Source organism: Carettochelys insculpta, chromosome 2 (genome assembly GCF_033958435.1).
Source record: "Carettochelys insculpta isolate YL-2023 chromosome 2, ASM3395843v1, whole genome shotgun sequence".
Taxonomy (NCBI): Eukaryota; Metazoa; Chordata; order Testudines; family Carettochelyidae; genus Carettochelys; species Carettochelys insculpta.
The window spans coordinates 51,026,539-51,050,284 of NC_134138.1; the positions used below are offsets into that span (position 1 = coordinate 51,026,539).

Sequence of the window (23,746 nt, forward strand, 5' to 3'; positions counted from 1 at the left end):
GCCCAGCCCTGAAGGCAGGAAAGGGGCCAGGGGCCGCTGCTTTTCAGCAGCCAGGCCCCGCCCGAGCTTTGCGCCTGGCGCGCTCACAGAGATCGCACTAGCCCACCCTGAGGGGGCACCTAGGCCGAGAGGCTCCGAAAACGCGAGTCCGGGTAGAGGCGGGCGCGTGGCCAGGGCAGGCGGGACGGCGGGAGCTCCCGCCCTCGGCGGAGGCACCGCCCCGAGCCGCCTCCCCCGCCCCGCTGGGCACCGCCCCTCGACCGGCAACGCCGCCGGAGTTGCCACATCTGCACGGCCGGGGGCAGAGCTGCTCGGAGCCGCGCGCCGGGAGATGGAGACCCGCTGCCGCCAGGGCCGCCCCCCGGGACTCCCCACGGGCCGGGAGCGCCAGCCCGGAGCCGACGCGTGAGCCCGACTCGCCGCCTGCCCGCCCGGCCTCCGCTCGTTGGCAGCCCAGCGCGCCAGCCGCTCTCCCGCCGCCCTCCGCAGCTCGGGTTCTCGGCCGCCGCCGCGGGAGCCGGGCCATGGCGGGGCCATGAGCGCGCGGCCGCCCCCGCCCAGCGGCCTCGGGGAAACGGGACTGGCCCAGCGCGGCGGCGCGATCCCCGCCCGGCCGAGCGCGCTGCTGGGCTAGAGCCGGCCGGGCCCGGCGGCATGTGGAGCGCCGGCGGCGCCGTGCTCCAGCTCCTCCACCGGGCCGCCAAGTGCGCGGCTGCCCAGGGGGCCCGGCCGGAGCTCGGCCGCTGGCTGGCCCGGGCGGGCGGAGCCGGGGAGCCGGCGGGCTGCGCCCCGGGAGACGCGGCCGGGCTCCTGCGCGGCCCGGAGCCCAACGGGCTGCAGCCCTCGGAGCTGCTGCTGTGCCCCGAGGCGGGCGGCGCGGGGCCCGGGCTGCCCGAGGCCAGGACGTGGCGCTGCTCGTGCTGCCTGCTGGGCACCTGCTGCTGGTGCAAGAGCTGCCTGGGCGTGTGCGTGCTGGCCGCGCTGTGCTTCGCCGCCCTGGCCCTGGCGCGCCAGTACGTGCGGGACCTGCTGCTCTGGGCCGAGAGCCTGGACAGCGTGGCCGGGGTGCTGCTCTTCACCGTGGGCTTCATCGTGGTCTCCTTCCCCTGCGGCTGGGGCTACATCCTGCTGAACGTGGCCGCCGGCTACCTGTACGGCTTCGTGCTGGGCATGGGGCTGATGGTGCTGGGGGTGCTCATCGGCACCTTCATCGCTCACGTGGCCTGCAAGAAGCTGCTGGCCCGCTGGGTGCTAGCGAGGATCCAGGGCAGCGAGAAGCTCAGCGCCGTCATCCGCGTGGTGGAGGGCGGAAGCGGCCTCAAAGTGGTGGCCCTGGCCCGGCTCACCCCCATCCCCTTCGGGCTCCAAAATGCTGTGTTCTCGGTGAGTGGCGCCCGCTAGCAGGCCCCGACCTGAGCGGAAGGGAGCGTGGGTGGAGGGATGTTTATTGAAATGGGTGGGACTCTCCCACTGATTTCACCCAGGGGAGTTTGGGTATCAGGGCTGTAGGGAATGGGGGACCTGGCCCATTGTCGTGTCGCTGGTTTTTCCCCACCGCTGAACACCACAAAATGTAAAACTTATTTGTAGTCTCCGTTCCCTGTTTTTGTAGTTTCAGTGTCACAGTTTCTCCTTAACCTGTTGCTTCACTTGGGACAGACCTTCACAAACAGAGACTGCCTCAGGTAAATGTGTCCATGTGCCCTGCAGCCCTCTGCCCTAGGTGAAGCTCTGCAATTGTAAGATCAGGGCCTAAACCAGCAGTCAGATGTGCCTGAAGGCGTCTTTCTGCCGGTGTTAGTACCTCACTGGCTTCCCTAGGACAACAAGCAGTCCTGTGGCATGTGAATTTCTTTAGGAAGTTGATAGATTTCCAGTTCATACAGCTTGGACAGTATAGCTGAGTGTCACAGGTGGTGCTTTAAAACAGTATATCTGCCCATAAATAAGTGCTGCCTGTGGCTTGTGCAAAGTAAGCAAACTGAAACCACATTTTTTTCTGGGTAAGTGTTGATTGAAGTGATAATAGATTAAAAAAATGGGATAGGAATATGATCATTAATTGAGTTTTCTTTTAAAAATTAATCCCCCAGTTAGGAGCTGTTTCAGCCATAGATTTGACATTCTCTTCTCATTACTTTTGATTTTGTAGGCCTCCTCTAAGATTGCTTGGGGACGAAAGATTTTCAGAGACCTTATTAGAGGAGATTTTGGTGGAATCATTTTACGGGGTAGTTGTGATACAGCAGGTATTCAGTCTCAGATGCTCGACTAAAGGGAGATGAAGTACAGCAAAATCTGTTCATGGAATGAGTCTTGTTGTAAATGAGATTTGTGTGGTCTGGGGAAAGTCTGGTTAAAATACAAGTTTGGTAGGAAGGATGCCGATTCCATTCAACTGAATGGACACTGTTTAAAAATCCTCCATTTCTTTCTGAAGTCTTTAGCTAAGATTATCATAACTGAAAGATCGGAATAACTATGGGGTCTGTTTAGTTTTATGTATATAACGTGTGTATTCAGAACTGAAAAGTACTGTGGATTTGAGTGCATTGGTAGAGCTCAGGTGTGCATATGAAAGCCTAACCAATAGTGGAAATGGAATTAAATTAGTTGTTTGATTTACATTCCACTCTCAAAATTAAATTTTCCATCCATGACTTGCATTGTAGTAATCTCCAGCCACAATGGAAGGAAATTTTTTGTTATGGGACCCCATAACTTGAGAATGTCCCTGTCAGATAATCCCAACTTTGGTTCACTGCCCCCACCATATTTCAAAGCAATTGATGTAATACTTCAGATTTTACAGCACTTACAAGAGTTGAATTTAAACCTAGTCATTGTTCTGTGCTAGCAAATGTGCTGTGTAATTTTCTTCAGATACTTTTTAGTCTGAGCCCCCGCACCCCCCAGCGTGAAATGTGTACCATGTACTCCCTTTGGTAATACTCTACAGATTGAGACCATTTGATTGCATCACATCCATAAATTGCTGTGTAGCTCTGAGCTTAAAACAAAAAATCCCTGGAAAATTTTGAAAATGTATTTTTTCCTGGACACTTATCTCCACAAACACAAACTGAAATGTCTCCAAATTAGGGTCACTAACCCTGCTTTCCTGGTACACGCTAAATCTTAGCAACAAGCAGTCCTGTCACACTTTAAAGATTAGCAGAATAATATATTAGGTGATCAGCTTTTATGGGACAGGCCCACAATTTTCCAGATCTGAAGAAGTGGGTCTGTCTCACAAAAGCTCATTGAAGACTAACAAAATGGTTTATTAGGTAAAGTGCTGCAGGACATTTTGTGAAGATATAGACTAACCCAGCTCTACCTCTCTGTGACTAAATTTTAAACAAGTCTTAGAATGTCAGTTTTACAGAACTTCACTGGACCTTTTAATGGTTGTCATGACAATTGCCTTAACAATAGTAGCCGTTCCATGCAGCTATAGTGTATATACAAACATTAACATGATACAAAACCATAAAATAAATTCTATGTATTGGGTTCAATCTGTGATTTCAGTGGAAAGTGACTGGAAATATTGAGACTCGTAAGATATCAAGTGTTACATTGCTAGCACAGTTTTCAAGCACTTTTTGGTGGCACAGTTTTCTCATCAGAATACTCAAAATATTTGAAGGATGTACTTAAAACCTTGTATATCTTAGGGCAGGAGTGTGGATCCTACAACTCCCGGGCCGGATCTGGCCTTTCAGACTCAGGAGCTCAGCCAGGGTTCCCTCTAATTTTTTTCATCCATGGGCAGAATTTTGTTATGTGCACCACCAGTAGAAACACATGCTGCTGATTGTGGGTGCTCTGCTAATCAGCTGGGTGGTATCTGAATCTCTCTTGGGCAGTTGCCCAAGTGCTCAGCTTACAGGAAACACTGGGCTCACCCCCCCCCCCCCCATTAATGCAAGGGTGCCATGGCTGGAGTGCCAGCAAGCTTGCACTGCTGTGGAATGAACAACAAGATGAAGCGGGTCATTGCCCACAAAAGCTTATGCTCCCAAATATCTGTTAGTCTGTAAGGTGCCACAAGACTTCTTGTTGTTCTCAAAGCTACAGACTAATACGGCTACCTCTCTGATGCTGTGGGATGGTAAGCCCCAAGGGCCCAATCCAGGAAAGCCAGATCCAGTCTGCAGGTTGGGGCTGGCAGGGAGGAAAGTGGCTCTTGAGATACTAGGAAGAGCTCCATGCCCTTCCTTCCCCTCCCTCCACTGTTGCTCCCATTGGTTGACTCACGGCCAATGGGAGAGTCTGGGATTGATGGTGGCAGGAACGTTTTCCTGAAGCATGCATAGCAGCAATGCAGAACACTTCCCCTTCTAAACCCCTCCCCTCCCAAAGGTGCACCAGGTAGGCACCTGCTGCCATCTCCTACCCCCTCCAGCTCGGGCCCTGCACCCACTGTCTGCTCCTGTACCCCCCCTCCCTTCCAGACCTGGCACACCCAAACCACTCGTGCACGCCCCCCACCCCCCTCCAGATCCCAGACGCTCTATCCATGTCCACTCCTGCACCCATTTCTGGATCCCACCACCCTACACCAGCCTAGCCCTGCACCGGTGTTCCCTCTATTTTTTTTTGCATCCATGGATGGGAAACAAATTTTGTGCGCCAAGGCATGTCTGAATTTGCACCACCAATAGAAATGCATACTGCCAGCTGTGGGCACTCTGCTAATTAGCTTGTTGGCACCAGAATCTCTCCTGAGTGGCCACTCAAGCACTCAGCTTATAGGGAACATGTGTCCTCTACCTTACCTCCTGCTCAGACCTCACATCTTCACCCCAGCCCACTCCATGACAGTTCCCTCCCATACACTGAACCCCTCATTTTTGGCCCCACCCCAGAACCTAGGTGGGACCCACAAATTCTACTAGCCTTAGTCCCCTTAGGCTCTGGGGTGGACCTTGAGTGTAGAGAGGTGAATGTCTCCTATTTCTGCTTTTCTTTTGGAGGACACATCTGTGAGGACTTCCCCCCAACCTCCCATGGGTCAGTGGCCCTTTACCCAAAAAAGGGTTCCTCAGCCCAGCTTAGGGGATATTTTTCAAAAGGAGCTTTAATATAAGAAGGACAAAGAACAATTGAGTGATTAGATTTAGAAAGAAACATGGGCATGTAAGATAGAAGATTCTTTTGCATCTGTATTTGTTCATTTTTTTATATAAATGTGTGTTCGTGCTTTATGACTAGCTTTTGAAAGCTCACAGATGGGGGGGGGAACCCCAGATATTAATTACACAGCGGTTGATAGAAAAGATGGAGAGTATGAAATATTGCAAGTGAAGTTGAGGGGTAATGTCCAAGTGCCTAGCTGAGTCTTCCTTTTCCCATTCTACTACCCCACACCCCACCTTTTCTGTTATTGCAGAGGGTGGGTGCTGGTATTCCTTCTGTTTTGTTAGCTGTGGAGACTTGCATATCGTACCTGCTTTGCAGAAGTGCTGTGAAGCTGATGTCTTAAATTGGTGTTTCAACTCCTGTTGGAAAGGAAAAAAGACCTTTATTGTCTTCTATGACAATCCCTGTCGTCCTAAGAGGGTCCTGAAATGTGCATGAACGGAAGGTAGAAACTGCCTTTCTTCAATCCTTGTACTTAGAAGTGCTTTGTTTAGGGAAGAAAATCCACGTAGAATACCTCACTTTTGATGTTAGAGAAATAGAGAGAGTTTTTGACGAATTGAAACCAGGTCTGCTCTAAAGCCTGCAGGATTTTTCATCCCTTGATGGAAAAGACTTTGGGAACATTTTATCAGAGATAAGCGTGATCAGCCACTACTTCCTATTCTTTTAAAAAGAAACAGTACAGGTTGAACCTCTCTAGTCCAGCACTCTTGTCCAGCAACATTCGTAATCTGGCATGATTTTAGATAGCTGGGCAGCCACTTCTTTTGGGTGTGGCCAACTTTCGCATTGTCCCATAAAGTTTGTTTAGTCACTGGTCCTGGCTTTCAGTGTTCTGTGCTGTTGTTTAGCTGTAATTTCCTCCTGAATGTCTTCTAAGAGTCCAGTTAGCAGTGGAAGTGTTGACAATGCTTCTAGACAATATTGACCTGTGGTCCAGAAAAATCTCTCGTTTGGCACGGGTTAAGTCCTGAGGGTGCCGGACTAGAGAGGTTCAGTCTGTACCAGCAGCAGTATCAGTGTGGTCCAAATCCTGTAAACTGTGAGCAAACGGCACACCTGCCAATGGTTTTCTCTACAACCTCTTGGTGCCAGTGTTGATGGAGTGCACAAGAATCCCAGACTTGTTTAAACTTACTAGCTGTTTCTCCTTCAGTTGGAACAGATCTTTCCTATTTCCTGCATCCTCATTTGTTGCTGAACAAAATCAGAAATGCCAACTATGATATCAAACTTTGGTTAAATGCTTTACAGTATATTCACAAAGGGAGGAAACCTAGGAGTCTTGGTGGCTTATTTCCCTACTCAGTTATATTTAATGGCAATGCCCTATTCAGAAAATCCCTTATCTGCTTTAGTATTTTAAAGACAGTAATAACACTGACTGCACTCTCTTCTTAATAAGAGATCTGTGCATAGTTCCATCATGGCCCAGATTTCTGTAGTTTTTTTAGGAGTAGTCATCTGAGACCATCTGTCAGATAATTAGTTCTAGAGTAATCATTCATGAACTTGTCAGTACACCCATAGATAATCTTCCATAGCAAAAAAAAATATTCATCATGTTGCTGGAATACTTTCAAATTGATAGCAAGCAAAACTTGAAGCATGTATTTTGGAAATGCCTTCCAGATTTATTTAAGAGCAGTAAATTATCTTTGCTAGTGGAGTAACAAAACCAAATCTTAGTCTTCTTATTTTCCATCTTCCCTTTCCCTGCCCCTCAGAAACATTTCACTAATATTTCATGCAAAGAACTCTTTGGGACTGTGGCAAAGTGACTTACTTTTCAAAATAATGTTACTCTGATGTTAAATTGTTTAACTTCATCATCATCTTCATGAACTACCATGGGCCCATTGATGTCTGACGCTTCTCACTATTTCTTTCCGTCTTTCCCTGTCCAGTGGCTTAGTTTGTGTAGACTAACTCCACACCAATCTGCTACATCACCTACCCATTCTCTTTGAGGTCTGCCGCTCCTATTCAAACTGCCCATTATGTCGAATACCAGGGTCTTGATGTCATTTGTCGTTCATGCTGTAACTTGTGTTGTATAACCTTCTGCAATAGGTTCTCTTTCAGCTGTATCTTCCTGTATAATTCCTCATTGGTGACCTTCAGCATCCATCCTGTTCTTAGCATCTGTGTATAACTCCTCCTCTCGAACACCAATATTCTTCTCTTCAGATCTTTCGTTGTCACCCGTGCCTCACGTCCTTACAACATGCTGCTGAATACAGACGTTTTCAAGACACTCAGCTTCGTTCCTAAGCTAATCGCTTTGGTTTTCCAGATTTCATCCATCGCCTTCAAATTCACTCTTTATTTTGGTATTCTAGTTGGTATTTTCTTCTTACAGTCTAGATCATACATCATGTTGCTCCCCAGATAGGTGAACTTCTCTACATTCTCTAGTTAAATCCCATCTACACTGATTTTCCTTCCCATTTTCTCATCTCTAGATACCATTGTTTTATTTAATCTGTTCGTCTAAAATAATAAATAGTTACACTACCCTTCTTGGTGTACTCCCACACCAATAGTCACTTATTTCACTGCATGACCCTTAAAATAACTCTACTGCTGTCTTTGTCCTTGTCTTTGACTTTTTCAGATTTGTGCCACTGTCTTATTTCCTTGTGGAAGTGGACTGGCACTGACTCTCCCTTAATTGGAACTTTAGAAGTCACTTTCTTCTATTTAATATACTCTGTTGGATGGGTAGCCTACAGAAGTTCTGTAGGAACAGCTGACAGCTTGCTTCAATTTCTAACCAGTGCATGAATCAAATAATCACAGCAATCCAGCCTTTAAGCACACATTGCTCTATGTATCCAAAGTCAACAGAAAGATATGTTTGACAGTGACTTTTGGCAAGCCTAGTATTTATAAGTGTTATCATTAACAAACTGATTGTTATTAACATCTCCATATCATATAATGTATTGTGACTGATCAATCTATTGAGGATCTATTTTTCACTGTACTTATATCTCTTGCTACTTTTAACATATCTCAATTCCACAAACTATAGATCCAAGTGGGTCTTGTGGATTATTTGTGTTAATGTCATGATGTGGACACCACTTATGTCTAACTAAATGGTTTAAACCACCACAGTGAGACTTCATAAGAGGAATTTTGCAGTGTATCTTATCAGAACATCAGTTCTTAGATGTCTGATACAGAAAGTTCCCCCCCCCCCCCCAACACAATTTCTGGTGACCTTTTTCAGGGATTTTATTTTAAATGAGTTTGGGGGTCTTCTTTTCGTTCTTAGATAGTCACATCAAAGATGATACCAGTTGGCATCATTGTTGGCTGCTTATACAGAGGGGGGTCAGGACTGAATCACATTGGCTAGGAGTGTGCTGGTGTCATTGCTCAGCCTGTTTTTTCAGAGTCAGAAGTGCATGAAAACATCAGTGTCCAAAGCTGTCAGACCTACACCTTTCGTAATAACCAAGGAAAATAATCTGGGGATCTGCGTGTAGATTAGTTCAGCCCTTATTTTTATGGATGCTGTATTCACTTTATTTTTAACCACCGTCTTGCTTTCTGTTTTCATTGTCTGCATAAATGCGTCCGATGCCCTTCTGGTCTCTCATCCTTCACTTTCCTCTGTATTTCTCAACCTCTCCTGATCCCATTTGACTTTTATTAGCTGGTGCCATTTACCTTGCCTAAGCACAAATTGTCTGCATGATTGTTAAGAGCGACTCAAAATGGAAAAAGAAACTTGGGGTTGAGGGCAGGAGTGGGAGACTATTCACACTTTTTTCCTGTTTTTTCACCAACACTTGCAAAAATATCTGACTGCCTCTTGTACTTCATATTCTGTGCCTTGGTCAATTAATATAAAAAGCCTTCTGTGAAAGGTGTTTCAAAGTATATGCTTTACTGGAATATTGTAGCTACACTTTGTGCATTTTAACTACATTTTCTTTCCTAAATGAAAGTGTTGAGTACATTATACTTTGTTAATAAACATTTACATTTTTTCAGTTGTTGTGCAGTTGAAATAACATGACAGTGAAGAATGATAGCTACCAAGTTTCACTTCATGTCTTTTAAGCCTTTGTCATCCGGTGTCCTAATTTCTTATGAATTGCAGTGCTCTTTCAGCTAACCACTATGGAGCAGACAAAGCAAAGGGATAGTGTAATTGATTCCACAGTAGGATGTCCTGGTGTAGATGCAGTCCAGCAAAAGATGAAATGTAATTTAACAGAATTTTAAAAAGGCAAGTTGAGAAGTATTGCCTTGTTGCATGGGTCTTTTACTGAACATTTGCACTCAGTCATTGTTCAAAATATTGTGATATTATGAAATCTAAGCTTTTGTGTAGACAGTAGTGGGGGAGGCAGCCAGACAGGTTGTGGGAAAATTATATCAAAATTGTACATTGCTTTTTACCCTAGATTTTATTTAGATTACAGATCTATCATTACCCAACTATCTAATGGCTTCTTCAGTTGGACTGCTTCCTACTCAGCTCCTAAACTCCTACTTAGGCACCACCCTGAGAACCATGGAAGATGTCATTGCAGAACAAAGTGTTAGTGGCTATTTTATATTTACTTTACAGGTGAGTGGTTCTATAAAATGATTATTAATATATTCTTTTCATAGTCATTAATCATAAAGTCACTATATTTATTGTAGTTTGGGTGGCTCTGAGGACAAAGTAGTTACAGTTTAGGAACACTTTTAGATATTTTTGCCTGTGAGGACTGTGATCTTGTTCATCCTCCATCTTACAAGAGACATTCTAGGAAAATCCGGCTAGCATATTTGTGGGTCAGTGGGTGGTACAAAGGACCTAAAAGCCAAAGGATCTCCCAGATGGGGATTTCCTCCACTTGTGTGTGTGACAGACAGACAGACAATTGGTACAGCTGGTTCCTCCTCCTCCACCAGCCTCCAGTATAAGGGGCATATGGGGTGATGTGAGAGATTGTTTGGAATGTTAATGAACTCTGTTAGTCTCTGCTGCCATAGTGATTCATTAGGGCAATGGGTATTTGCTTAACTTTAGAGCTTCCCTTACTCCCAGAATATCTGCCCTGCTCCATTCTAGTACGGGCTGCATTTCAGCATTAGAGTAAAGAGTGATTCCAATTTTTTTATTATTATATAATAACAAAAGATGAAAGTGATTATATAAATACGTGGTTGTAGTGATGGCCTGCTGAAACATCCCCATTTAGAAAGTAAGTTGACTTAATGAGCAGTATGCTTTAAGAACATAGCAATGGTCATACTGCATCAGACCAGTGATCCATCACGCTCAGTATCCTCTCCTTTGACAGTGATCAGTTCCAGATGCTTCAGAGAGAATAGGGCCGTTATTGAATGAGTCATTTCTCATTGTTCAGTCATAGCTTCTGGCAGTCAGAGATTTAAGGGGCACGTGGGGCAAGAGATTGTTCCTGTCCATCTTGGCTAGGGGTGGCAGTATATTTTGTGGGGTGGAGGCACATCAGGAATTGAGTAAGGGTCAAGGGCCTCACTCTTCTGCGGTATTAATGGGGGAGATGCAGGGTGTTGGATGAAGGTGGGTGTGGGGAAAGAGATTGGGGTGCAGGAGGAGCTGTGAGACTCTGAGGGAGCAGTTTGGGTGAAGGAGGTGGTTATGACCGGGGCAGGAGACTGGTGTGTAGGATGGGGTGCAGGGTTCTGGAGGGGGTATGAGTGCAGGAGAGGGTTCTTTTGAAGAGCAGGGGTGTGGGGGGGTGCAGGGTATGGGAGGGGAAGAGAGGGGTATAGGAGCAGTGCCAGAGGGCTGGGGAGGAACGGGCTGGAGTGTCGGAAGCAGGTTGTGATGCATTTACCTGCGTGGCTCCCAACCAGCAGTCCTGCCCAGCAGGTTGCTCAGTCAGGCTCCCTGCTTTCCATGCCCCTGCAGTCTGTCCAGACCAGCCAACATGGCATGTGCTGCTCTGAACGCTGCAAGCCCAGGGGAGTTGGGCAGGAGTACTTTGCATACTGCTGGTTCTGCAAACAGGCTGTTTCCATTGGCTGTAAACCAGCCAGTGAGAGTTGGTAGATTGTGCTGGGTGTGGGGACAGTGCGTGAAGCCTTTTCGCCTTTACCCTGGGCTCACAGTGTTCAGAGAGCTGATCTGAGTAGTGTGCTGGGGGCTGGGCAGGCAATGAGCCTGGCTGGGACTCCTACTGCTTCCTGGGACAGATTTGGTGGCTTGGGTAGCTGGATCTGGTTTATGGGCTATATTTTGCCCACCCCTTGCCTTAGCTAATACCCACTGATAAAATTATCCTCCAGGAAAATGCCTAATTTTCTCATCCCATTTACTGTTTTGCCTTCACAATATCCCATGCCAAAGAGTTCCATGGATTGACTATGGATTGTTTGTTTTTGAACCTGCTGCCTATTCGTTAGGTGACCCTTGGTTCTTCTATTTATATGAAATGATAAATAACACTTCCCCTTCATGTGTTCCGCACTGTTCATGATTTTTATAGACCTCTGTTACTTACACAAGAGTTGATTTTTTTTATGACCTGTTGACTGTAAATCCTCAGCGATGAGCCATGTCAGAACCCTTGAGTAGAGAGCCTGGTGAGTTGGCACTGCTACATTAGTAGCAGAATAGTCATTAAAGTGTCACCTGATTATTGTCAATTGATTCGACATCAGTTTGGAGTTGAGCAGCAGTTGCAACTATTTGCAAATTTGCATATCATGCTGTGAGTGCCTTGTTCAATTTTTATAAGAAGAAAACTGGTCTATAAAAAGATAATAGAAAATGAAACTGGGCTCTATGTAGGTTTGCTGATGAAGCTTCCCTTAGAATATTAACATCTAAGAGCATGAGTTAAATACACTGGAAAGATAATGAGAGTAAATAAGTTTATTTGAACATTTTTGATTTTACTTGTGAAGTTCTGTTACTAAGCTAGTGCTGTGATGGTGCTATAAAAATTGCTAAGTCCAACCACTTCCTTCATGGACACAGAGGCTACATATGTAGTGGAACTGGTAGAGTTCAGCTGCAGTTTTGGAGGCTGGATATAGGAAGGGATCAGAAGAAGAGGTGACCTGAGGAGGTGGGGGATGAATCAGTTACTGGAAAAATTCCTCCGTTCACCATCCCCCAGATCTCAGGCATCTTCACAGCCCTTTGCATGGCTGCTTGGGCCCTAATGACTAACTTCGAGCTTAGTAAATAGCTTAAAACCCTCTGAACATTTCTGAAATACCGACTGTGATTTGCTTTAGCTATTTTTTGTGGTCGTTCCAATAGTTAATTATCTTCACTGTTCAAATGTGTCTAATTTCTAATTTTAATGTGTCTGTCTTCAGCTTCCAACTATTGGTTTTTGTTTTGTCTTTCTCCACTGAATTAAAGAGCCTTGTAGAATTTAGCATTTTTTCCTTGTGATGATGCTTTGCAAGGTGACTTGATTGTACTGTCCCTTCCTTTTAATAAACTAAACAGATAAATTTGACACTGTAAGGCATTTTTCCAGCCTTTGATGAATTTCTGTGGTGGTAACAAGTTGTCAGGTTTGTGAGTTGAGCTGTACTTTGTGCTGTGCTGTAAGTGCTGTCTTTCGGAGAAGAGTTAAATGGGAACTGGATAATTTTGTTTTTAAAGATTCTGCAGCATCTTCTAAATGAGTATTAATTTTGCTGCCCTCCCAGGTTTCAGGGTTGGTTACTTCTGCTTTTCTGGAATGTCTTCTGTTGTTGCATTTGGAAAGTTCTTATTCATTTGCTTTTCTAATAACGGCTGCTTTTCTTTGAGGCAGAATGATTTGCCACATTTCATCCTGATAGCTGCTCTGTTTCAGTGGTGAGTGCTTCTCATATCAAATAGTGACCGCTGTAGGGGCCAACTCTGTAGGTGCTCCAGTGCTGGAGCAGCCAGTTCTCCTACAATTCCAGTGTCTTCTGCCTGCTAGTGGCTCTGCTAATCTACTTCTCCACTCCTCCCTCAGCACCTTCTGCTGGCATGCAGGATGAGCAGCTATGGGGTGAGAAGAGGCAGTGGTGGCTTGGGAAGAAGGAGTGAGGAAGGGGACAGGAGGTGTGGGTTTGGGGGAAGAGGTCAGATGGAGGCAGGCCCTAGGGTGCAGCGTGTGTGTGTGTGGGGCGGGGGGGGGGAAGAGATGTGAGCACCACCCCATGGCCTAAAGGAAAGCCATTGCCTGTAGTGACAGCATAGAGTAGGTGGTGAGCAACTTTTCTGGTGCAGAGTGCCAACATTTGACCTTTTGACCTCTATGTACGGTCCAAGTATCAGTGATAATTTTTGAAGCCACTAACAGTCCTAGTTATGACAGCTTCATTAACGAATAAGTTAAGATGCAGAGCTTTGACATTTATGTCGTGCTTGGTAGCATTAGTTGTTTTTTTTTTTTCTTAAGCCATAGGAGGCATGACTTTGAGCAAGCTCCTGGCTGAATGGGGGCGAGGCTGGGCTCCCACCTAGCATGCTAATGAAAATTGCCAGTTTTGTGCCACATTTGGCATGTGTGCTGGGGTTTACCAACCCCTGGCATAGAGGGATAATTTCAGGTCAAAGGTCACTCCAAATGTAGGGTTTATATTTCCATGTACTCTTTTTTTTTTTTTTTAAATAGAGGAGAAAAGTAGCCGTGCTTCTAAGTTGTTGTTTTCTACCATCTCAGTTTGAAAGAGTTTTCAAGCCAATTAACATTTCCTGGCAGTGTTCACAACAAAACATTCCAAATTGTGCCTTTGGGGAACTTAAAAGTGAAATTGAGAGTGACCTTAGATGAGATAATTGAAAATGTGAACAGAAGTAGCAGTGAGAATATGCAACTAAGTTAATAACAGTTTTGTGGTGTTCCTGTTCTCTGAGAGTATATGGTGTGTTTAGTGTAGGAAGCGATATTTTGAAATTACTTTCTTCTTTCCAGAATCCTTTTTTCAAGCTGCAAAACAATTTACATTCAAAGCCTGATTTTTGAATTCCTCACCTCCTGTTTGTAAGTTTCTGACTAAAGCTGTCTCTTGACTGAAAACTTGCAAGTGCAGCCTCTGCTCAAAGAAGAATTTTGTCTGTATGGAACATTTTAAGTTAATTGGACAAGTTCTCAATGTTGGGAGACTTGAAACAGGTTTTTTGTAAGGCTTCTATATTTATTTTTTCTCTGCTGCTGCTTGATATAAAAGTATTTTATATAGGACAGTCCTCAATGCAAACTTAAGTTCCTTGGGTCTGGGAATTTTAGGTTCTGTGGCGGTTAAATTTTGCAGTGGTTTAGAGGAAGTGTCACTTAAAGTGTGTTTGTTTGGGATTCATTTCTTCTAGACTTGCCTAAAATAGAGTAACCTTTTAAAGTGGTTCCTGTAAGGGGAAGCCCATGTTTTGAACAGCTAGAAAGCAGTTTTGGTTTTGTGAATCATTCTTCTGATAACTGTAGCTGAGGCTTCACCAAAACAGTACACTGTGCTGCTAGAATTAACTTAAGACATCACTGAAGATGCAAAGTCTTAGGAAGTAAAACCCATTCAGCTATTTTTTTTAATTATGTAAGCATAAAAAGATCTCAGTTGGGGAAAAAACAACAGGCACAAATCCAATTAAGTTTGAAAATATAGTGCCCTTAAAACTAACATTAAAAAATCTCAACCCTCCTTCATACTGTGAAATCAAAAACAAAATTAAGCTGAATTCTTAAAGCCAACCTTAAGTTTCTAAGAGTCTAATCTCCATCTGTACACAAGAGAGCTCCATCCTAGTTATGTTTCCAGTGGAGCTCTCAAACAACAGAGTCCTAGAAGTGCAGGTCTTTGAGAAATCAAGTCCCTTGTGCTGAAGCAGTGCAAGATAAACCCAAATGTTCCTTGATGGACGCCTATGCAAATTGTTTTTAAAAACTTGGATTCCACCACCTTCCTTGGAAATATGTTCCAGAGCTTAACAACACTTGCAGTTAAAAGGTTTTCCTGATATCTAACCCTCATCTCCCTTGCTGCAGATTAACGCCATTGCTTCATGTCCTGCCTTCAGTGGACATTGAGAACAATTGATCAGTCGTCTTTACAAACAGTCCTTAACATATCTGAAAACTCGTAACTGGTCGTAACTCTTTGGCTGTCTTTTCTCAAGAGGAAACATGTCCAGCTAGTATTTTACCTTTTGTCATAGGCCACGTTTTCTAAACTTTCTGAAAAATTTTGTTGCTCTCCTCTGAACTCTCTCCAGTTTGTCCAAATCTTCCCTAACACCTGGTGCCCAGACTTTCACACAATACTTGGGCCTTAATAGCGCCAAGTAGAGTGGGACAAGTACCCTTCTGTCTTACATACAAGTTGAACCTTTCTCGCCTGGCATCCTCAGGACATGAGCAGTGCTGAGCCATCCGTGGTCAAGACAGTGAGAGTAGGTCTCTGTAGGCACATGAAGTAGGAGCGCTGTGCATGTTGCAGCATCTCCAGCTTGTGCACCTGAGAACCCTGCTGCCCCCTAGGGTCCTGGCCCCTTGGTTGGGGGCTACAGTGCCAGCACGGGGATCCCAGCCGTGGTCCTAGCATGTGGCAGTGAGGAGTGCAGACGGGAATAGGAGGGTGAGGCATGGTGCTCTGCAAGTGCTGGGAGGGAGGAGGAGTTCAGAAGCACAGGGCTGCCAGCGCATGAGAGGCGTGAAGGGAGCAGGACAGAAAGGGGATAGTTTGGCACTGGTGGGTGCTCCACACCCACGGATTTTTCCTGGTATGTGCTTCAGTCCTAGAGCACTCCCCAATTCCACGTCTAGGTGTTGGATTGCAGATGTTGCCAGGCTAGTTCAACCTGTACAACACTCAAACCCCAGAATGTTATTTTGTCATTTTTTCATAGCTGCCTGTCATTGTTAACTCCTGTCCAATTTGTGATTCATTATTACCCCGGGACTGTTTGAGCTGTGTTACCACTGAGTCAGCTATTCGGCATTTTGTAGTTGTGCCTTTGATTTCCCCCCCGCCCCCCTTCCTATTCAAACTATTAGGCTGCAGTAATGGGCTTGTAGTTTTTCTATAAATGCTTCAAATGAGACGCTACTTGGGATCTTTATACTCACTGTTAATCCTTTGGATCCGTCCCACAACTGTAGCTGAAAATTCCTTCCTGGGCAGTGTGAAATAGGCTTCCTGAACCTCCACCCTAGTCTGTTTCATCCTGTTGTACCGTGTAGGAGCACAGGCGGCTCTGCTGCTTCTGGATGTGTTCTGTAGGGAGGATGGCCAAGAGAGAAAGCAGCTTGTTTCCTTTTGCCTCCAACATCAGCAGAGTATCCTCTCTACTGTTTTGTGAATCACACATATTCATCAGAATGTAACTAATCATTTTTAATTTATTTCACTTGATATATGGGGGGGAAATGTGTGGTTTTCACTTACACACCCACTTTTTTTGGGGGGGTGGGAGAAGGGAGTCCTTTACCAGGAGATAAATAGCAAAATTCATTTTTTTCAAGTTTGTCGCTGATGATAACATATGGATGAATGTGCCTAGATTTACAACACCCGACAGACCGGAAGTCGTCTCTAATCTGTCTTCTCCCATATAAGTGGCACAGTATTCAATGTGGATCATCGTATTGCTCTCTCTGCATTTATTTCCAAACATTAGCAAGTGTGTGTCCTGGGAACTCCTCACCTTAATGCTTCACCTAAAGTACTTGCTTTTTATCCCTATTTTTTTTTTTTACATATATATTTTCAACTGCAGTATGTTTGTTTTATTCACAGATTGTTATAAGTATCTGCCTCATGTTTTATGTTGTTCATCGAGCGCAAGTGGAACTGAACGCAGCTATTGTAGCTTGTGAAATGGAAATGAAATCTTCCCTTTCTCCAGGCAGCCAGCTGAGCATCACTACATCAACCACCTTCTGCAACAAGAGGACAATAGCGTTTTCTGGGGGTGGGATCAATATTGTGTGATTTGAGTATTTTTGTAAATGTAAGCTATTGCCTAGAAATGTCTATGGACAACTATAACCAGTGTAAACAAACACAAAAACAAAAGTTACAGGTTGTACTGTGACACAAACCAACTTACCAGTTCTTAACTTCCACAGCGAGGGGTGATACTTAGCAAGGAACAAGAGATGGTTAAGTAACTTCAAAATGTGATGTAAATTACTGCACTTTTTTTGTCCTTTATAATATTTGTCATCATGATCTGTAGCCTGCACTTTAGGTTTTGTTTTGTTTGCTCCTAGAAACTGAGAAAAATGGCCCAGAGGTAAATATTTTTCTGCTTAGCATTATTTATAAAATTGAATAAATATATATAGTAGCTCTTTATTACTGGTAAAGGTGTGTTTAAAGGTATGCAGTTCAATGTAGAATACTCTCAAATGTGCTTTGCTTTGGAAATATTTCTAAAAATTCTAGTGTATTACTCCATTAATTATGGGATCATTTGGTTTTCCCTCCATTTCTTTTTTAAAGGAAGAGAACCCTACAGAAACTTTCGGTTGAGTATTTTTGTAATTCATTGAAATTTTGCAGAGCCACTTGTACTTATTCACACAAGCTTAAACCCTACATTGTGGGACTGAAGTGCTCTTAAATAACATTTTTAAGTTAGGCTGTGTAATATGCAAAGCAAAAGGGAAACTATGGAGGGTGTAATAGTTTATGGTGAATATAGTCCTCTCTGTGGGAGAACTCACAAGCTGTGTTTTTCCATGGGTTTTACCACTCTTATGGATTGTAATAAAAGGGCTGTTCCATTTAAATTCTATTTATAAACATTTTTTAAGATTTATTTGAAGGATGTGTTTGTTTTGATTGCACATGGTGCATACAGTGAGACTATGGATGTTACTTTTCCCCTGCCATAAAAATGCTGGGATACTACCATCAGAGGTCTTTAAATTAGGGTGGCCTTTATTTTGAATATTGAAGATCCTTTATTCCTTTTAAAAGCTTGTTTTAAATATTAAACTGATTTTGGTCACTCATGTTTTCTCCCATTTAGATATATAAATATATATAAACTATTATATCCTTAGTAGAGATGCAAACTAGGGACTTTCCTTCACATCTGTTCATAGAAAAGGACAGCAATTGTTTGAGACTCAGGAAATTGGGCTCCATTTTGAGTGAGACAAAAATGTACTGGAAGAATCTTGGGATAGTGCTCCTTTTGTGTGAGCTGTGGATTGTTTCTCAGGATGGTAATGTTTGTGTATCTACGTGCCATACCTTTGGGCTTATACTTATGTTATGTGTGTTACATACTGTAGCTATACATACAAACATTCTTTGGCTGCCTCCAACAGATGCAAAATAACTGTCACAAAAAAGCTTGAGTTATTTACCTTTTGATAAATGACCTTTGTAGTTACTTTGTTTTAAGCTGTAAAAACATTTTTCTCTTTGAGTTAGAAACTTATTGCTTATTATAGTGCCTCCTTTGTGTAAGGGTCTTCTTAGGAAGCTCAAACACGGGATTTATAAGTGATCAAATCCATTACTTGCTGAAGTAAACATACCTGGGTGGGGAGATTCGCTAACCTTTTAACAACGTTATAGTGAAGATGTACCATATTAAATGATTTGAGACCTACAGACTTTGCAGTAGTGCAAGTGAAATTGTTAAATGTGTATCTTTTGTAGGCCTCTGTTCTTAGGAGCTGATAGGCTAAATGAAACAGTGAAGTTCAGAATGTCTTTTTAGAGAGACAATCTGTACATGCCTTGAGAGAGAGAGAGAGAGAGAGTGTGTGCCTCCTGACAAGTGTGTTCCTGTTCTTCATGAAAACCAGGAGATAACTGGATTACTATTTGATGGCGTTATTAGTCATCAACCAAGGACTCATCCATTCAATAACAATTTTTTTTCCCAAAGAATAGGCTCAATAAATGTATGGATCTGAACTTTGCTCCATGTGAGGTGAACCAACAAAAGTGTATTTGTGCGTGAGTGGTGTCTTATTTAACTAATTTAAGCAAGCATTGATCCTTTAACAACATTTCACAGATACATATTTTGAAGTGCTTTTATTTAATATTTTGTAACCAGAGTAGCTTCACTATGTGAATGCTTTTTGTAGTATGGAATTAGTTCTTAGAATTATTGCATTTTGCTTAATGCTTGTACTACTTCTATAAAGGTTAATGGGATATATGCATTAAAAAGAACTATTTCTATTTCAGGCCAATCATAATTTTATACAATAAATTCTTTAAACAAATGTTGTGTGTTAAATTTTCCTAAGTTGCTGTGAAGGGGTCATTTGGGAGGGGGCTGGAAAGGAAAATATTTGGTTCCCTTTTTGTCTGGAAAAGTCCATAGTGACAGACAAAGTAGTGAATTTATTATACAAGATTAAAGATACATAGTAGCTGATGGGAAGGGCTATTTAGTCAAATTAATTATTTTAATTAACACCTGTTTAAGATTGCTGAAGTTCTGGGAGAATGTATGTTAACTGAAGGCGAAGCTGCAAAGGTTTGATAGTTCACACGTGCCTGCCTAAGAAATCTGCCAATCTAGGGAAGAAAATGAGTCTTGAGGTATAGTTAGATTTCAAGAAGAGAAATGTAATCTGTTGTGGGAGACTGTTTTAGAGGATCCTTCTTAGTTTGGCTTCATGGAGGATTAGCAGATGTACCTGGCATTGCTCAGGGCCTTGTGAGGACTGGGGGCTGTGGGAGTCGGGGCGGGGGGGTTGGGGAGCTCAGGGCCTGTGTTTGGGTGTGGGGGTGGAGGAGTGAATGCAGCAGTTGCGGGGCTCAGCATGGGGTGGAGGGTGCTGGAGTAAGAGCAGAGGGCAGGGGCTCAGGGCAGAGGGTTTGGTGTGTGTTGGCAAGTCAGAATGCGGAGGGGATGCAGACATCAGGGGTTTTGGGGTGGGGGGCTCAAGATAGGTGGTTGGATGTGGGGGAGCCCTGGCTGGGGGTTGGGGTGGAGGAGTGAATGCAGAAGTTGGGAGGGTTGGGAGACCTCTGGGCATGGAGGTGAGTGTGCTGGAGTAAAGGCAGGGGGTGCATGGCTCAGGCCAGGGGGGTTGGGGGGAATGCTCAGGGCTGCAAGGTGAATGTCAGGGTAGGGTTTAGAGCGCTCAGGGTAGGGGGCGGGGGTGCAGGAAGCAGGATGGGGTGCAAAAGGTAGGGGCTCAGGGCATGCAGTTGGGAGGTTTTGGAGGGGGGGGGGCTCAGCTCCGAGAATGGGGTTGGGGGTTAGGGCAGGTATGGAGGGGCTCAGGGCGGGGCATGGTAGGGAGGTTTCCTGGCGGCTTATGAGGGCTGTCCGTGGTGGCAAAGGCGACGGTGGTCTAGGGAGGGCAGGGCAATGCTGCTCAGCCCTTGCATCTCCTCTGGGGCCTGGGCCTCCTTTCTGGCCTGGCATTTGGGGGTGTGGGTGCGGGCTGGGCCATGGTTCCTGGTACCTACTCTCTGATTTGGCAGGGAATGCCAGGAGACCCCGGTGACTTATTACTGATTGATCAATTTATTGCAAAATCTTTTTTCATCCTCGCATGAATGTGAGACCGTACTTAAGTTCTGTCACACAAAAATAATAGCTCTGATGCATCTCCACCACATCCTGTGTAGTAAAGACTGATGTCAAGGATTCATTTAGCTTCTCTGCAATGGTGTTGAATGCTCCTTTAACACCTGAGTCATTTAGTGGCCTCATTCTCTGTTCTGCAGGCTTTGTACTTCTACTCTACTTCCCATTTTGAATGTTAATTTTTGCATCTTTACCAAGTTGCTTCTCCAGTTCTTTCTTGGCCTGCTTTATCATACTTCTGCGTTTTACTTGCCAGAGTTTATACTTCTTCCTATTTTTGTTTTTAGGATTTGACTTACAAATTTTATAGGAAGGTCTTTTTTCCCCTCCTTTGACAGCCCTCGTTACTATTGCCGAATACGTATGGTGTCATTCTTTGTTCTATTTTGATTTGGGGTAAACATTTAATCTGAGCTTCTGTTAGGGTATTTTTAAACAGTCTTCACGTTTCTTGCAGGCATTTTACCTTTGTGACTGCTTTGTTTAATTTCCATCTAACTAGCACCTTCATTCTTATGTAGTACCCCCATTTGAATGTTAATTGTTACTATAGAGAGGGTTTTTTTCCCTACAGTGATGCTAAATTTAGTCACAACATTGACACCTATAAAATATGGATATTTCTCTAAAAAGGGGTGGGGGAAATAGCTATGTTGAGGGAGAGTTTACTAATAAATTTGCTTTCTGAGATACTCTTTACCCAATTTATTCTCAGTTTAAACCTAACAAGTATTGAGAGAGGTGATATGGTATCAATGTCACAACAAATTTGTGTGAGGGAATACAGAAGCTTGTTCAGCATTAAATGAAGCCACCAGCTGGTTATTAAATTCTTTTTGGGTGTCTCAGGAGCAGTGCTGTGATAGAATACAAATGATACAAGGATGCAGAGGTTTCTGATGTTACCTGTCTCATTATAGGTGCATCAGGGGTATTCTACAGCTACTGGCATTGATCTCCTACAATAAAAGCCTGTGAATTGGAGACCCAACCTATTTAGTTTTTTAAGCAATTTTTAATGCAAATGGCCCTGTGATGGATAATACCTTAGACAGTGACAAGAACCAGGTGAGAAGCAATGAATAGCCATCATCAGAAGAGTATAGGGAGTCTATTTTTTGCTTACTCTTCAGCTATCTCAGATGCATATGAACAGTGTCTGGGCTGCCTGAATTCCTGAGGCTTTCTTTCTTCATTGATCTATTTTGCACAGCTCAGGTAGTGGTGGGTTGTAGAACAGCTGTGAACCGTTCTTCCAGAAAGAGAGAATTGCTGAGGAGATGCGGGGAAGGTCATTCTCTCTTTTCAAAAACAAAAAACCCACCTCATCTCCCTGCCAGGAATCCTGAAATTCCACCTAGCTTGCAGCAAAATTAACCTCCTGTATACTCTCTTGAGGATGCAAATTGAGGTACAGGCTTAATTGCATTTTATTTGCTGAGTTGTAGCAAGCTATTCCATGCCCCAACAGTTCATTCTCCAGACTAATTTCTACTATTGCAGGGTTTTTTAGGTTGCAATCACCTTAAAGGGAAACAGTTAGATTTGCACTGTGAATTCTATTGAATACTATGAAGTGCCTGTTTAAAACAAATGCCTGGACCCCATGCATAACTGTTAGGGACACTTTTTTCTTTGGGATGCATGCATCATCTATGGCAGAGTACTTAAGAACAAAAACTTGTTACTCCTGTGCTGTGCCTGTTGAAGTTAATGGGACTGTAGCAGACCAGAATTGAAGCCCTAGCATTTTGTGAAGGATAACAAATATATTGCACTGGGTCTAGCAGTAACATAGTTAGTTCTGGCCGCTTGATAAGATAAGCGGAGTAACATCCTCAGCATTTCAGTGTGTATTTCGCAGCTCTCAGATCTTTTTCTTTTACTGAAAAAATACCACCCCCTGCACCCCCCCCCCAAAAAAAAAACCATACAAAAACATCTAGAAGCCAGAGCCTAATTTACATTCAGAGCAGAGACCTGCTGCTTGCTGTATGGCATTGATAATTTCTTCATAACTGTCTTTTCTTTAAACCAAGCTTAGTGGAAGGGAAACAGGGACAAAAGGAAGAATTTTGTGAGCCATATTAGTTTCTGAAGTATATGCTAGGGTATATGTGCCCCCCTCCCCAGGGGGGTATAATGTTTTGTAAGGTGGGGTGCAGTGCAATTGGCTCTTTGCACCCTCTCCCCGCCATGGTTCCTGTTACCCCACCAGCCCTCTGCTTTCTTCCACACAGCCTCCACCACTGCTGTCCCCAAGGGAACATCCCCTGTCTCCCACAAGCTGCTGGGCCTATCAGAATGGGCAGGGGCCAAGACATAGAGTGGGGGCAGCTGGAGAGTTCCCAGTGTGGTAATGTACCCTCTGGGTTGTCCTCCCCCTTAGCACCTGCTTCCTGAGCATCTCACCTTCCTGAATACACTCCCCTCCCCTTCCTGTAGTCCTCCCACAGGCTGAGGGAGCCCAGCTAATTGCAAGGCTGAAAAGTGGGGCCTGACATAAGAAGTTTGCTCACCCCTGCACTAGGGAAGAGCCTTGAGGTAATGAATTTCAATACTGGTTCCATGAACATTCATTTTGAGGATGGAAACAAAAACATAAAGGGTGCAGAAGGACAAGCTGCAATTATTCCAAGAACAGGAATAAAGCTTAGCTTTCAGGATTTTACCTGCTCGCTATAATTACAGTGTCACTCTTCACTTTAAAGTGAGTAATTTCTCAGAGAGCAGAGTTCTAAAGCCCTCTCTTTGTTGGAGTTCTTTGTAGAGAGCAGGGGTTGGAGGCCTATGGGGAGATATTAGAGATTGCTAATGGTTTCTTCACCAATGCTTTGGAATTACTCTTGAAAAATGCGCACATATGAAGACTGCAGAATAGCACAAAGCCAGGGATCTGATAGCGAAAGTAGGAGATACCCAGTAACTATCGTTCAGTGCCCTGTGAGAGGAAGCACAAACTCATGTGGGTTGTACTTTCACCTCTGTCCCAGACTTCTTGTGTAAAACAAGCAAAAATCTTGAGCAAATTACAGAGAGGGAGCCATGTTAGTCTGTATCTTCACAAAACAAAAAAGCAGCCTTGTA

The 23,746-nt window shown here is 44.1% G+C and overlaps 1 protein-coding gene across 1 annotated transcript; it reads left to right on the forward strand.

Moving 5' to 3' along the window:
• The first annotated feature begins 253 nt into the window (after positions 1–253).
• On the forward strand, positions 254–19,331 carry TMEM64 (transmembrane protein 64). The gene is made up of 3 exons (XM_074985707.1): positions 254–1,383; positions 9,587–9,742; positions 16,879–19,331. Exons 1-3 carry the CDS (start codon positions 655–657, stop codon positions 17,071–17,073), a joined length of 1,080 nt encoding a protein of 359 aa, XP_074841808.1. The 5' UTR covers positions 254–654; the 3' UTR covers positions 17,074–19,331.
• Positions 19,332–23,746: the final 4,415 nt, after the last annotated feature.

Bases quoted from the DNA above. Each gene is read 5' to 3' on its own strand.
- TMEM64 (XM_074985707.1), top strand. From the start codon at position 655: ATGTGGAGCGCCGGCGGCGCCGTGCTCCAGCTCCTCCACCGGGCCGCC. The intron at 1,384-9,586 runs GTGAGTGGCGCC...GATTTTATTTAG, and splicing joins TCCAAAATGCTGTGTTCTCG to ATTACAGATCTATCATTACC. The intron at 9,743-16,878 runs GTGAGTGGTTCT...TTTTATTCACAG, and splicing joins ATTTTATATTTACTTTACAG to ATTGTTATAAGTATCTGCCT.